The sequence below is a fragment of the Porites lutea genome, chromosome 7, assembly GCF_958299795.1.
Source record: "Porites lutea chromosome 7, jaPorLute2.1, whole genome shotgun sequence".
Taxonomy (NCBI): Eukaryota; Metazoa; Cnidaria; class Anthozoa; order Scleractinia; family Poritidae; genus Porites; species Porites lutea.
Window position 1 is genome coordinate 1,561,067 of NC_133207.1, and position 16,444 is coordinate 1,577,510.

General features: G+C 39.6%; 1 protein-coding gene across 1 annotated transcript in view; it reads left to right on the forward strand.

Annotated features, from left to right (window-relative positions):
- LOC140943441 (uncharacterized) overlaps positions 1-15,537 on the forward strand; it is a 30,691-nt gene extending 15,154 nt beyond the window's left edge. Inside the window, exons 11-19 of the mRNA XM_073392526.1 lie at positions 5,054-5,110; positions 6,304-6,691; positions 10,421-10,473; positions 10,759-10,827; positions 11,192-11,260; positions 11,518-11,586; positions 12,363-12,431; positions 12,828-13,052; positions 13,836-15,537. Coding sequence (XP_073248627.1) covers positions 5,054-5,110; positions 6,304-6,691; positions 10,421-10,473; positions 10,759-10,827; positions 11,192-11,260; positions 11,518-11,586; positions 12,363-12,431; positions 12,828-13,052; positions 13,836-14,027 — 1,191 coding nt within the window. The 3' untranslated portion in view covers positions 14,028-15,537. The remainder of the gene's footprint in view (positions 1-5,053; positions 5,111-6,303; positions 6,692-10,420; positions 10,474-10,758; positions 10,828-11,191; positions 11,261-11,517; positions 11,587-12,362; positions 12,432-12,827; positions 13,053-13,835) is intronic.
- Positions 15,538-16,444: the final 907 nt, after the last annotated feature.

Here is a 16,444-nt window from a genome sequence, read left to right on the forward strand (position 1 = left end):
GCATAAAATGTGCCCTATTGACTCGCCCTGATGCAGAACCTCGTTAAAACTGTTGCTCGGAGTGCGCTTCGTAGAAAGGGACAACACTAAGCAAGGTGACCTTTGAAGTAAATCTTCGACTAGGAACAGACAAGTGTCAACCTGAGGGAAGAGAGTAAAAAGAGGAGAGGGGAGAAGAGGGGAGAAGATGAGAAGGTGTGGAAGAAGAGAAGAGTAAGACGAAGACTAAGAAAACCGAGGCGACAGAAAAAGAAAAAGAAGAAGAAGATGATGATGATGATGATGATGATGATGACGATGACGTCCACAGCGAGGTCGGCGACGGGAATGATGAAAATGATAACGAAGACTAAGAGAACGATGATGATAATGATGATTGTAAAAGTAATGAAACGGATTATGATGACGATATGATGAGGATATTATGGCAGGATAAAGAGAAGACGACGATGGAGTTGTAATGTGTGGTCGGTTAATGTATAGGCGCGCAACCACCCTTATAACAATCATTTTCTAATCTAAGGCGAATCACGTAGTAGCCTACTATGCTCCTGGTATAATTTGAATAGTTTTGGTGGCGTTTATAAAGCCTTTTTCAGAATTAAGGTTTGTGTTTATCCCAATATTCAATAGTCCACACAGAGGTTTACTTTAATATAACAACCTTATGTCAAGTAATTAAAGGCCAAGCGGAGAATAATTTTAAAAGAGGTTGATTACTTGGGTTAGAACCCGCCGGCCATAGGCCAGGTAGGCAGAATAACCACTACGAGTGTGGTAATTTTTAAATCTTGTGACGGCCCTGACACCTGACCCAGAGACTGATTATATGGGTGATGTCCTTTTAAGACGAATTTGTGTTGGAAAAAGTGAAAAAAACATTCCCTAAACAAACTAATTGGTTTTCTTTGCCTTCTTTGTTTACGGTCAGAAAATATAGCTACCAACAGGAAATTCCAAGCGGGATTTACGGTACTTTGAATCATTCTGTTGCATAACCAGTTTTTCTAGATCCTTAAGGCGAATACACGATGCACGTGTTCGGAGCACTCTGTATTTATTATCGCCGCAAGGTCAAGAATACATGTATAGGCGGTAATCATGGCATTTGTCATGAATTCAGTGCGCGGCCATATTCTTTTCAGGATCAGATTGGACACAGTATGGGACCATCTCTAAGGAGAATGATACAACACTATTCAGAACAAGGAGATAAAAAAAACCATAACAAGTTCCGCAGTACGTTCCGGTATATGAAGCTATGTTACGTAAAAATAACTTCCCGTCTGCATATTTTTGGTCACATGCAAGCCGCCAAACAAAGACTGACCTGTTTCCCTTGAATGCGATTACATGTATATTGAAAGAGTTGACATCTTAGTTGTCATTGCGTTAACTAGCGGGTAATTAACCGAGAGCATCAGCTATCAGTTACGGCCGGCCATTAAGAGCTGTTTACTTTTTCTTCATGCCAACGAATCGTTTGGAAGATGGCTTGGCGCTATTTGCCTCACGCTTTTCCTCGCTCGCCTGAAAAACGCGAAAAAAGATGCCTGTTGACTGCCAGGTAGGGAAACATGAAAATTAAGGAAAGAAATGGGTAAAAAATTAAGTTGGGGAGCGTATACTTGGACTTCGATGACATGAACTCACCCCATAGTACCTGAATGCACTAGTGGGTGGTGGGAAACTCCCTCACCACGAAATAAACGGGGATTCCCGTTAGAACATTAGAATAAAATACAAAAAGAGAAATCTCTGGGTGGCACAAGCTATATTCGATCCCTACAAAAGACCGCAAAAACACAGAAAACCACATATAAGCTAATAGTGATTTTTATTTCGAATGTTGTCTCGGGTACAATAAGTTCCTAAAATCTTAAATACAGCGTTATGTTATATGTGTTTTATTATTTCTTTACTCGCAACCCTAAGCTACCTGTGTGGGTAGAAATATTGGCTTTCTGTCCTTATCACCTTTAGTAAGATCAAAATCTGCAGTTTACACACCTGCAGAGAGACGACGTTATCCGTCAGTTTCATATGGGAGCTCGGCCTCTACTAGGCCTTGGCCCCGGGTCTGAACGTCTGGGGTAAATGATACATCATCGCAAAAGTTGCTGACCGCACTGAGCATCTCGGCACCCATAGCATAGAGCAGCAACTTTACTGAGGCATATCCATCGACGTACACAGATGTTGTGACAGAAGCCTGATGATAGCAGAATTGGTCCACCCAGGAAGGTAATAGGCTCCTGGTCCAACAGCATACACAGATTTTTAAGTAAGGTCATGAAGGACATCCAATCTTCATTGTATTAACACATCGTACAAACCAACCCTTCTCACAGTGTGGAAGGTAGCCTGTTTCAGGCTCCAATAAAGTAATGTGCAGAGGTCGTGAAAACGCATGCGAAAAACTTGTGGGGCCGGGGATAGAGGAGGCTTCTTTTCCATCCACCCACAGGTTCGTCCTGTACGTGTTTACACATCTCAGAGAAACATCTTTTAGAAAGCAAGTAGCTAGGTTTAATTCCAGTGAGCAAGAACATACTTGATTAATGCATGAAACCCCTTGCAGGCTTGAATTATTCTCCCATGAAGAGTAGAAAGAGTTTTACCCCATTGAATCAGACCCTTGTCTCACATGTTTTGGAAGCCATGCTTTAAAGCTTCAAATGATCTCAGTCGTCTGTGAGTTAATTCATTTTAGCCGCGAAGCTGGAAATCGTATGTTCGTCATCTTTTCCCTGTTTATCTGCTTGGTTTGACCTGCCCTTCAGAAAGGGCAGAATTTGCAGTAGGGGTTTTCAGGTAGGTATTTTTTGAAAAAGCAGTGACCTTTCGTAAGGCACATCCTTGAGCAATGAATCGTCTGGCAGTGTTCCATATACCTTCAGGTATCTGCAGCCTGCGCCAGGATAAAAGTTGTAACTTGGTGTTTTGGGGGAGTCCTTCACCGAAGTACGTGCCTGCTGGTCACACACAGCACAGCTCAAATGCACAGATTCAGTGTTCTTCCTATGTTCTTCGATTCAACAAGCTTAAACCTTCAGTCTATGAAAACGTCCTCGGGCATTTTCTCGCTATCGCCTGGACTGTGTACAGATATATTAAGAATGCGAAAGTTGTGATTGGTCTGTATTGTTTTGCTGTATTGCAGATGTGAGAGTGCATAGTCTCTAGACGAGTCAGAAATCATCACTGACAGCATGATTCATCTAAATCGTATGCGTCCAACAACTTGCATTTAACCCCGAGTTTGGTCACTTTCCTGGAGACCACCAAGCAAAAAAAAAATTATTTTATGGTAGTTCTGATGTTTCGGACGGAGCAATTAGACCAAATACCCAGGGGGGGGGGGGGGGGTACTCCTGAGAATTCTTGGTGGGGGTGTGCCGCCCGGTTATCCAAATCCTGACCCTGGTTAAGGACAAAAAATGTCATTTTTCACACCCGTTTTCAGACATGGCCTTTTAGAAATTATGTGATCATTACTTAGGTTAGAACAGCAACAAAAAAGACTTCTTAAATTCCATTTCGAATTCGCATATTTCTCTTTCTTTCTTACTCATTTTTGAAGTAATAAATAAGTTCGTGCACTCCCATAGTTCCCTTGAAAACCATACCCGATTCCAGACCAAAATGAGCAAAGTCTATACCCCTTTTAAGACCAAAACGGTGCACGGGGAGTGAAAACACTACCGTTTGGGGCGGCACTTACACCTATATGGCTTATATTGGGGAGTATCCCCCCGGACCAGATGAAACTGAACAATTCCCCCTCTACAACACAAAAGAAACCTCAACACCAAGAAACACTCAAAATTTTTGAAATTTTGTCCATCCAAGTCACTTGATAACTTCTTTTGTCTAAACAAAAATTTATACGCGATTAATGCTCAGGTGACATGTATTCCAAAGTTGCCTTTTTATAATTGGCGGCCTCTTAAGTTTTGCTGTTTGCTTAAGAAAAGTCATTAAAGGTCGACTTGCTGGAAAAGGAGGAGGTAGAGTAGAACATAGAATACAGAGTTCCAGTATAACACTTGAAATTTGTACCTGAAGTCTCTTTAAGTTTTCTTGAGTTTAAAGTGCACTTAAACTCCACTTTGACCCGTGCACTTTGATTGATAGGTGTGTTACTTAAGGCTGATACTCTACAATTAGCAATTTTATTAGCAGGGTATTATGTTATCCACAAGGGTAAACACCCTGGGATAATCTGCATTATTCTTCATATCAAACGAAAGGCGAATCCAGGAATTGTTTTATTATTCATTCAAAATATTTGCTTCTTTAAAATATGCTTACTTTTATGTTAAACTTCTGCCTGTTCATCAGCAGCAGTTTCAGAATATGAAAGGGCTTTTGTAGTTGATATTCTTCATACAGCAGTTGTATTGCTATGTTTTGAGGCAATTGTTTGACTACTTTGTCTTCGAGTAACGCGTGCTATCTTTCGCCATCTTCCAAAGGCGTCAGTTGTTCAAAAGCTACATGGCGCCATCGACCCGATCTGAGCAAAAATTTGCCAAACCAATTACGTTATCCACTGGAAAGAGGTTTATCCATTGGATAGCCCTATCCACCCTTTGAACTGGGAACAGATTTGCATTGTTTATAATGCATCGGGGCTGTACTACTGTACTGGGCAACAGCGTCGTTCGTCCCCTCTTGCGTCGATTATCAGTTAATTGACGTCCACTAACTGGGATATTGACAAACACCTTCCAAATTAGGTCAACACTTAGCTTGAGAATTGCAACAGTTATAAACTAGGGAAAAATTACTCCTACCAAAATCAAGGGGGTAATAGCTGCCTCAAAGTAAAGGTTATTTCGTGCCGAGTGGGTGTTAGGAGGAAAAGATAACATTGATGTTTCAGATTAAGAGCTATTAAGGGTTCAATAGTCCATTTCAGCAAACAGTTCAATTTGAGGTGCATTCGCATCATTCCGAACTGATATTACACAAAACTTTTGATATAAATCTCGTTTTCCGCGATTTTGGACCACTGTAATGCTATTTGTATCTCGATACTGTATTTTAGCCAGATCTGCGGACAAATCCTGAAGAGTTAATCCATTTATTTGATCCAGAAAAAAAGGTAATTCAAAAACACACTTGGATACACGAAAGCGTAAATATATGTGGCTGTGACTTTGACATCTTAAAGCTTCAATAACACAAGTTAAAAAAAAAATGAGGCTGTTTGTTTAATTTCTCTCCTCACTGCGCTGGTTCGCCGACTTAATCCTCTTATCATGGGGTCCGATTTTGGTAGCCTGTTCCAGAAAGTTAGATACGTACATATTGGGGACGGTGCAGAGGGAAGTAAGCACCATTCCCCACTATCCTAAATCTGAAACAGGCTAGACTAGACGATTAAATGAGCACACTTTGAAAGAAATTTTTCAACACACTCGAGGGTGCAATGCCGCATGTTGAAATTTTGGCATTTCAACATCATGGAAACAAGATACTTCAGATGAGAACGCAAATTGAAGTGCACTTGATTATTGTCAGAGAATGATCGACTCTATTCTCCACGTGAAAGCACTTTTGAGAGAGTCTTACATAATGTGGGCCTGGTTTGTAATTTTTCACAACCCTTCCCTCTAAAGGCAGTACAAACTGGCGATAGCGTAACCCTTTTTTAATATTCGAAGGAACCTAAACTCTCAGCCTTGAAAAAGAAGATTCGACGCCGACAAAATATGTTTGTGGAACCAATTTCGTCAATGTGGAAACCGTAGAGAAGAACGACATTTGAAATAGCAGTTTTACCGGAATAACAACATTCCAAAGCCCACTTCCTCTTTGGTCAAAGACGTTAAGGATTTGGAGTAATTGAAAATCGCGTTTGCGTTACGGTATTAAAAGTCACTTAAAATACGTTTTTATGATGATTTTTGCCTGATATTTGTCTGTCAATGAAAAAAGAGCTAATGACTTTTACGGCAGATCGAAAAAAAGTTACAAATGTGCTGATAGATTTTCTGTAATAATTACCTTGCAAAAAAGCCACATGTACCAAACACTTGTTTTCAGTGTCCTTGACCATGTATTTTTGCTCCGAGGTCGACATCCTAGGGTACATATATCCGAGCGTCCCAGCGTTAACCGTCATTGAATAGCATCAAATAACGACAGGTGATTGAACCGCATTATCTTGGTCACATCCCAATACATGTGATTGGATCGTTTAAATGATAACTCGTCTTACTGAGGTGTCTTGGGGCCTATAAAGGGAATTTCATTGGGGGTCGCTTGGTGCAGATTATTTCGAAAGCAGACTAGAACTTGAGAGGACGCAGGAACAGGATCTGGTCATTTGAAGCGATGAACAACACCGTGCGCGTCGAAGAAAACATTTATTTCGATATGGAAGTGAAAAGCGAAACTTGCGCAGGTGTTTATGAGAATATCGTAAGCGAAGGTTCAGTGCCTGCAATAAAACAAACAGCCTTTGAGAAGCAGGGGAATGAGAAGAAAAGGGTTCCAAGACAAGCCACTCGTAATCGCCACACTCAGCCAGATCCAGGGGTGGTTAAGCGACTGTTGTGCATAATCATCGCTGTTGTTGCTGTTTTCTTTCTGATCGCTGCTGCTACTTTGATTTTAGCAGTGTTGGTGATGATGTTTCACACGGCTAAACCCGCCTCAGGAGATTTTGCCTCAGTTCAAGGTAAGTCCAATTGCCAGATTTTGAACTTTTTTCTGTCTGAATTCTTTGAAAGGTTCGTGGGATAAAGACTTAAGGTCTTAGTTGTTTTGAGGTGTAGATGTAGAAGAAAGGTCAGAGAGGAAAGGAGGAAAAGCCATCTGCAGACACCTCCCTCTTTCCTCCCTATTGACGCCTACGCCTGCTGCGTCTTCAACCGCAGTTGAAAAGTTTATATGAATTCACTGTTCATTTTCTCTTCGTTACCTCTGGCCACAGGCCTCCGGTGTTACGTTTCAATATCAACTTAACATATAACAAAAAGATCCTTGCAAGTACGTCGCTATGAATATTTCCATGCACCAATAGATTCGTTTCAGTGTCGAGAAACTGTTAGTGTGGATAAAATAACAAGGGTGAAACTGTTCATGACACCTTACCCGGCTGATATCGCCATCAGGGTTTCCGTAAGAGACACCCTAAACGTGCAAACAGGACATTTATTATTTATCTACTTTAACTTTTTAATCCATGATATCGTTCTTAAATAGGAAGCACTTGAACATCTTGTAACAGGTGGCTAGTAAAACGTGAACTTTATTTATGGGATAACGTTTACAAGTGCAGCTTCGTGCTACTACAGGTTTAATATTATTCCACCAGGTAATCAACTTTGTTAACTTTCTGCAGGACGATTTCAACTTTGTTTACTCTCTGTGTGTATAAACTCGAGGTTGACATACCATGACCCTGGCTGATATTTAGGGACGTGAGTGAATAACATTAGCTCATTGATCCCTCCAGCTGAAAAGTTTTCTCCGCCCTGCAAGTGCATCGACCCAGGAATAACTTTATCTTCCAAGATCTCAATTATCTTCGGCGAGTTCAAAGTCATGACTACCAAATTAATTCACATGGATTACATTGTGTACCCACAATACAAGATCTATTACACTAACTTTAATTGAACTTTGTTACGACTTAAAACTGGGAAAAACGATTAAGTGAATCCTAGATACCCAAAAAAATTGTTAGTGTATAATTATGGCCAATGACAATATTTAAAAAATGAAAGTTAATTGACAAAACGTGTACTGGCCAATTGCCAGCGTCTGTTGAAATTAATCCCTGTTTTTATTTGGTAATAATTGATACTCAAGAATGAGTGGTGGTTGTAGATCCATCGCCGCAACTGGCAGTAAAGCAACAAACCAATGCCACAAACTACTCATGCACATTCGTGAAAGACTCACACTGGCTTTTGTTTTTCTAGTCTGCCAGTCTTATTCAATTCACAAACGAAAATTCTCTTTTTCAGTTGTTTTTTTCAAATCTCACATAATAAACTCGGTGTTTTGATTTCAAATGCCCCAGGGAAGACTGCATATTCCCTATCAGAAGAGAATATGAAAACCAAAACTTCTGCAAACAGAGTGTATTGGGGAGTTCGAAAATAGCCAGTTTCAATTATAAATTACCTTGCATTCTCTACGCGTTTACAACAAGCAACTGTTACAGTCATGCCGCTTTAATACTATTACCTGTTTCGCGTGAGTTAATAAGTGTAAGTTGTAGTTGAAAGTAATGGCGTGCGTATATTCACATGTACAGTTACTTACATAACTTTAAATTGTTCACATCGATCATTCAGAGGAATTCCACCTAGCCGCGACCATTGTATATATTGTATCGGGTATGTTACAATTTACGCGTGTAAACAAAACGTTATGTCTATTCCTGCTGTTATATAATAGCTTAGTACACGTGAGCACGTGGAAACAAAATGGAAGTTATGGAGCGGGGCGGCTTTCATTTTTTCTTTTTTTTTTTCTGTGCTTCGCCCCCCCCCCCCTAGAAGGTTGAGAGTGTCTGCGATGCAGGCTAAAACTGGCATAAATTAAATTCAAGTTGGTCAAGTTTGGTCCAGTTTTATTATTCAAGACTTTACTTAGGCATCTTTGCCCACGGATGGAAGAGATGGACATGGACTAAAACTTGAAAAAGTTAGATCACTTTTTTCAAATTATGTGCCTGCAAAAACCACCAAAAAATATTATAATTCATGCTCGCTGATAAGTAAGCATTTTGTGTATGGGAAAAGCCACTTAGTTATTATTGTCAGTTACCAAACATTCGATTTTAAAAAGGAATTAAGTAGTGTAAATCGGTTCGACTCTGTTCGGAATCGGATGCGCGATCAATCCCACGAAAATTTCCAGAGATAGTGTCATTCCATATAGATCGTTTGGCGGACTGGTGTGATCGGAAACTGATCAGCTACAGGTTCCATTTGAACATTCCCGCTTCAGTTCCAAACATTGCGGAGATTTCGCCCAAAGGTTGATTGGAAAAGAAACTTACGGTTTCGGTGACCCGCACTAAAACCCTAGGTTTGTTGATCGCGACGTCATCCTTCGCTTGAATCTTTGCCAGCCTGCCGCCTACCGTAAAACATTTTGCCGCGAGAGAACAAAAAATAAATTCGTACCTATGGCAATTGAATGGGTGCGATTTTACTAACCGACGGCTCAGGAGGATAGGATCAGGAGCTAATAATATAACGGTCAGAAGTCACGTTTCATAAAATTACGGAAATTCCGTCCGCCGGAAATGTTAGTTAATAAGATTACATTCCATCAAAAGTTCTGTTTTACGCCTCCCCTTTCTTCTAATGCTTAATTTTAAACTCCAAGTTAGGATTCTCCAGACGCCAAGCGATACTTCCATGTAAGGGTCACACGGATAATTATGGTGCCCCTCCCTGTGGAAGTAAAAGGGTTTTTTGTCTGGGATAAGGTACAGAAATCAGAGACTTGAATCGCCCCATGCACAGTTTTAACTCACAATTCCATTAGATTTTTGCTTGTGAAATCTGGAATCCTGGACTTTGGAATCCTTAATTCAGCGCAAGGAATCCGAATCCGGAATTCCGCTAAGGATTGCAATCCGGAATCCAAAGCGTAGAGTGCAGAATCCAAGACTCTCTTGGAATACCTACATAGGGCTATTTGGATCATTCATGGGGAATCGATTAACAGTCAAAGATCTGAAGTTTCTTAGTTTAAATTTCATTTAAATACACCCCTCGGCTATTTCTAACTGAACGTAAAAAAAAAACTTCTCCTAATCACCAACTGGCGCAATTATGTCTTCCTTACAAACGGTAGCGCATGAGAGGTCAACTAAAGGTCTACTTGATAAGGACAGAGGTCTTATTCAGTTTGACGGACAGACCCTTCCATGGTTTTTTTTTTTTTTTTTTTTTTTTTACTGTTTTGATAAGGACCAGTTAGCGAATGTCCATCGTCACTACTGGAAACAGCGCGTTTAAAATTAGTAAACTTGCCAAGTTTGAAAGTGATACTTCTGATGCGGGCGAAGATAAAGCTTCACAGAGTCCTGAAATTTTATAGGTGTTTCTCAAGTGAATCATGGAGGGCATAAACTTGCCTCCCATCACATAAACGTCTGCTAATTTTCGTGACTTTACAGAACTATTAATCGTCGTTAGTTTTCAACAAATCACTCTCAAACTTGTCAAGTTTACCAATAAGAATGTCGATGGATTTCGATGGATTTCGACAGCAGGTTCATGTCAAAAGGTGAAAAAACCCGCGTGGAAGGGTCTGTTATTTCACACTTTAAGTTAAAAGTGTTCCTGCTCTTCTGCGGGCTTTTTGACCTCTTCCTATCATAACAAAAAACTTTCTCTCTCCTTTTCTTGTTATGTTATTCCCCGCACGCCACTAACAGCTGAATTGGAGGAACTGAAGAAAAATGTTTCTCGCATGGCCAGTGATTCAAAGGTAAGTTCAAATTACAATTATACGTACTGGAGTAAACGTCAGAATATATTTGAAAATCACTGATGATAGTTAGATGTTAAGACTGGTTGTTCAGTTGATTGGGCGATTCTTTTTTTGTACGTTGGTGAGTGAGTTGGTTGCCTTGTACTCTAGACAGTTTGCTATTGGGCTAAACTGGTTGGTCTGTATAAGGCTATCAGAGTTCTATCACTATAATTGTCTGATATGTAGTTTATTTTTAGAATCTAATATTCTTCAGCTGGTAACTTTTCCTTCTTTCTAAAGGAGAAAATTAGAGTGCTTCTCCAAGAAATAGAAAGAAACAGAAAGGAGGTGGCCAAGCTAAATAAAAAGGTAATTTCAAAGACACATGAAGGTAGATTTGGACGCCATATGCTCTCATGAACGCTTCATGAGGGAATGACAATTTTCTTTTTTTGCTGCAAGCAAACTTTGCTACAGGTTGTGTTTTGTAAATCCCCGGTAGCCGACCATCCTCTGATCCTTTTGATTTAAATAGTAATTTAATTTAGATAATGCCTGGCGTTTTCAAAGTTTAACTGAGCTGTGAACTTTGAGGGGCTTTACTTGTTGGTTAACTGGGTACGTCTAGTCACCTAATGAACCTTGGTCATATTAGTAATGGGGTGCGTAAAGTACTTTGTTACATCGACGTTCAAAACGACGCTGCTCCTTATTTTCTTTTTGTTTCCATCAGTATAATGTGACAGCGCTTTGGCAAGAAATACGCTCCAACAGAGAGGGTGTAAAACAGATCATTGAAAAGGTACTTGGGAAACTGACACTGATACAATACATTCAAACCTTATATTTGGCCGCAATACTTAGGAAATGGCTAACTGACCACTTCATACAGTTGGACTGTTAACTAAAGGATGAGAATGAAGAGGAAGCGAGAGTAACCGTTCAATAGACTGAGTTCGCATTATAGATCTTTATACAAGTTTGACAGTAGTTTTTAAAAGAATTCATCTCCGAAGGTGAAAATTAAAAGAACTCAAATTTTTTTCTTGAAAACATTAGGAAAACATGACGGCGCTTTGGCAAATGGTTCTAGCAAACAGGAAAAACATACAACAGCTGCATCAAAAGGTAACTTCAAGTTGCACATTTGCTACGACGTAGAATCCTTCAGGGCCATAAAAACTGACTTTAGTTGCTACTCATTTCGCTAGCATACCGTGCCATATATGACCTAAAATAGGTATGTGTTCATGTCAAGGGTGGAGTTTTAATCAGGAGTAAAAATCAGAAGTTTTGTTCGACTACCAAAGGTTACCACAGTTGAACCTCTATTAAGCGGCCAGTATCCAAAGTCCCGAAATAACTGAAGAACAGAATGAGGAATTATAGCTCCATCAAGCGGCCTCTCTTATACGCGGCCGAGGCCAACTTTTGGCCGTCCCAACAAGAGTTCTTCCACTGTTTTCACCTCTCTTAAGCAACCACCAAGCGATGATACACTTAGTTTGGCTTGGTCTTAAGAATATCATGCCGGAAAATGAAGTGCGAGGTACAAGGTAATTACCAACTGTGGACCAGTAATACTGCTCCCGTCGCGTGTTTGTTTTAAAATACACTGTAAAATGATGTTTCTGCTAAAGAATATTCTAATTTATGACGAACCTCCATCGAGCGAGGGTGGCCGCTTTATGGAGGTTGAACTTTTGCATTTATAAATAATTATCAGTGGAATGAATAATAAGAGTTCCTAGTTTATAGTAAGTCTAGATAGGGTAGAGAATTTCGGCGAATATTCCACCAGAAATTAAGGTGGCAGAATCGCAATTCAACCTTGTCTTTTAGCACATATTCCAACCAAAAAATCCCCCCTCCCACAACGACTGATATTTTTCTCTTCGTGTCAGAAAAACATGACAATGCTGTGGCAACTGGTACAAACAAACAGAGTAAATATACAACAGCTGCGTCAAAAGGTAAGATCTTTGATGGAATCCTTCGGTAAACAGGCTAAAAAGGCACAATTGCAAGTCAGTTTACCATTTAATTTACTTGGGTTCTCTTGGCTGTAGTTAGTACCTCTGTCTGATGCATTTTTTTAGAGAGGCACGGGCCCTTTAGTCTTTAGTTGTTACAAACTGATCAATTGGTTATTACTGTTGAGTTTAAGTGACCCACAAGGGTATTTCTGGCCCCCCTAATTTTCGTCATCTTTACGTCCAAGCTATTCACGGAAAGTATGTTTTAACATTCCCTTCATAAGAGGCCTGGTCAACTACAGAAATTGATTAGTCATTAATCTTTTCGTTGGTTTCAAATCCATTATAAGCTTCTTTATTTACATTGTGTTCATAACTGTTTTTTGTACGTAGGTGATGAACATAAGTGAACGTCAAGGTCCTAGGGGGGCCGTTGGACCGGCTGGTCCCCCGGGTCCCCCGGGATACAATGGCACCCAGGGCCGTCCCGGTGATACAGGGCCACGTGGACCGTCTGGTTCCGGCAATCTGACGCAATGTTCTCACAAGAAAAAGGAAAGTTCCCCGTTTTCCGCGGGATGGCATTCTCGAATAGCGGTCACCGCGGAAGAAACAAAGGTGGGAATTTCAACAATTATAGTCTGATTATTTTAACGTCTACGCATGTGCAGATACGGGAGAGGTCTGGGATCTAAACAAGTATCGTTTACAAAACATCATCACATTTTGGCGATTTTTAAGGTGGATTCTGAATATTTAAGGTTCCCATTTAAAGTAAAAGTAGTTTATTTCATTCTTCGTTCAATTCTCGATTGTAGTTTTGTAATTGTTTTCTTATACTTGTTTCTATGAACAAAAGAAGACGCACAAACGAAGCGTCTCTGCTAAATTAGTATCGTTTGCAAAAGGATTTTCTAAACATCCTCAAATTTTGGGGATTTTTAAGGAGGATTCTGAATATTTAAGGTTCCCATTTAACGTAAAGGTAGATTATTTCACACATATGTTATAGCCCACAAGTAGCGAAACGCGCGGGCTTTTTGACGGCAACAAGGGATTAAAGTCTATTGTAGCTTTAACTAGCTAAATGTTTTTTATTCTCGATATTTTTGACCAACTAGTTGGATTTTACTAAAAACAATTATTCCTGTCGCCCTCATGGGCTATTGACTCAGAGCCCATTCGGGCTCGAGAAATAATTGTTAACTATAGCTATTGGGATAAGAGATAAACGACCAAAACAAATTTAGAGGGGTAAGGGATAGCTGCAAAATATTTCTAGTTCGTGGCAAAATCATGTATTTAAATGAGCACCGTGAGAAAACTACCGTTAGTGTGCATTTTCGTACAGACGTTGAGAACCTACAACTTACTTTTGCCTTAATTCATTTTTTGCTCTAGGGATATAAATTTCTTGGTGTGAACTGTGACACAAATGATGCAAACGTTGTGCAGCTCTCAAGCACACCGCTTTCAAATGGTTTAAGACAATACAAGTGTTCTTGTAAAGGTTCTGTTAGTCTTAATGCCGGAGACACTAACAACAACAAGAACTTGTACTGTTACATTCACTACTGGGAATGTCCAGTCTGACTTGGATAGAGAGTACTTGGACACACTGCGCAGCAAACATATCAACGAAGACATGAAAAGCTTCAAGCCTTTGAAATGCTGATGAAACTGACTCTCTACTTTTACATTTAATGTTTTCTAGTCTACCTTTTGGAGATGAATTAAGTTTGAGAACAACTTAAGTAACTTCCGACGATGAAACTGTTAAGTTCTATTCCAAATACGCCTTCTCTCTCCCTCATAAAACCACGACAAAAATACGACGCGGGTTAATAAACCTAAGACAGTCACTTTCTTTTACAGACTACTGTGTCGTAAGCGACCGGCCATCAGAAATCACATTTTATCTATCTCCTTATTTTGTACCTTACACATTGCTCCAGTTTTGCCACTAAATCAATTCCACTTAAAACCTTAATGATTGTGAGAAAATAAATGATCTCCATCAGGTTTCTTTTTCGACTTGCTCCTCTGCGAAAACATTTTAACCCTTTAAGTACCAACATCAATTTTCTCCTGCTGATATCCATACATTGTCAAGAGATTAGGTTATGAGAATTAATAAAATGATCACTTAAGAGAAAATGCCTTGATCTTTTACCAAATTCTCTGAACACATTCCTTAATAAAATGTTTAGAGATCAGTTTGGAGAATTTGTATGTAAAAGGGTTAATGTCAACTCCCATAGATGCCAGTCTCCTTTAGCAAGTGTACCTGATTCGACTGTGGTTCGTCGCTTACCGTGACAACAGTTAACTACATAGGTTAACGCGTCTAAGAGAAAAAAAAGTAAAATGTGTACCAGATGTAAGTAGTAAAAGTAACTTGTTAAAACTTGAGACCAGTTCGGGCATGCGCCATTTAAAGAACCCGCTGGAGGTGTCTCCACAAACATTCGTGTTGGACACTGTGTCGCCCACCAGTGACCAAAATCAAAATATTTATGTGAAAAATGTATACTACAGTAACGTTTTAAGTGATCTATTCTCCACAATAATAATTGTATTCGCTTTTGTACTTGATGTAATTACTATGTTTTAGACTTTTCTCAGCTTCAAAAAAAGTGAGGATAAACAAAGCAATGACAGCTAAACTGCTCTGCGAGTGCGTTTTAGAAAACTCCTTTTATTTTCCCACAAACAAAGACTGACTTCACTCACCAGTCATTTGCATTCGCTGTTGTGATTGGTGAAATTCCCAAATGATGTAAGATTGGAGAAAATGTCCCTAAAAAAATTCTGACGTCGTCCGTAACACCAAGAAATGCCCAGATTCTCCATTTCTTTTTTTGTTTCGCTTTATTTTCAAAAACGTGACTTACAAAGCAGTTTAGATGAACAAGGGTACTTAAAAAAGTACTTTGATTCGAAGAAATTATTTAGTGAAAATCAATTGTATAAATGTGTCCCATTTCGTTTACTGTTACTGCCTCGCGTTTTCACATAATACCTACAGTACTTTATATTTTCCTTTTTAAAACTGTTTATAGCTTACAGCAGTTATATTGTAATAAAGTTTTACTATGCCTTACGCCTGTGTGTTGAGATTTTAACTTCATTCTTATTTTTCGGGCCAAGACTAGCTGCTAACAAGCACTCAGTGAGCAAGGTTAGCTCCTCACCAAATCATTTCTTAGTAAATTACCCAGATTACCCATGATTTTAGCTGCAGACCAGCTACGGTTGTAAAAGCCTGCAAGAAGTCCTTAACTGTGTCGCGGGTGGGCATGATAATACTAACGTGCTGCTGGCAGTGTACACTGGCAAGATCCGTTCGCTACATTCTACCTCTATTTGATCTGTATAGATGAGGACATGCCACAAGGACGAAAGTACACATGTTCTCAGTAAACGGTGCGATTTACTTGTTACACGAGGACCTCTAGTGGAGTCGTCTGAGGCTGCAAGCAATGTGCGGTGTGGTCATACGAATAAAACTTCTTTGGCAATATCTTCACATGAGTTTATTTGAGTATTTCACAAAATTAAATTTCGAAATTTCGGCAATTTTTTACTTTGGCCACTTCTGGAAGTAAAAGAATTTTAATTAGCTTCTACGGACTGGCTTCAGTGATGGTTGTCCGGGTCCACACACGACCGTCGTCCACTTGACGGGGGTTAAAAACGCAGTGTTTAAGTGGCGAAACGCAAAAAAAATTACCCACAGTATTTATTTTTAGGAATGTATCCCGTAAAATCAAATGCACGGACCTTCATCAGCGGGTAAAATAACTTGAATTCTTCAAGCACATAAAAAAAAAGTTATTTTCAAATTTGTTTTTTAACCCTGTTCGCGGTAGTTCCTAGGGATGATTTGAGTAAATATACTGAGTCTTTCTTCCCAAGGGAAGCAATTGATTGTTCTAGACTACACAACAAGCAAACAATAATTGTGTTGTAACTCAGATGACCCATTTACAAAAGTATTACAATGTTTT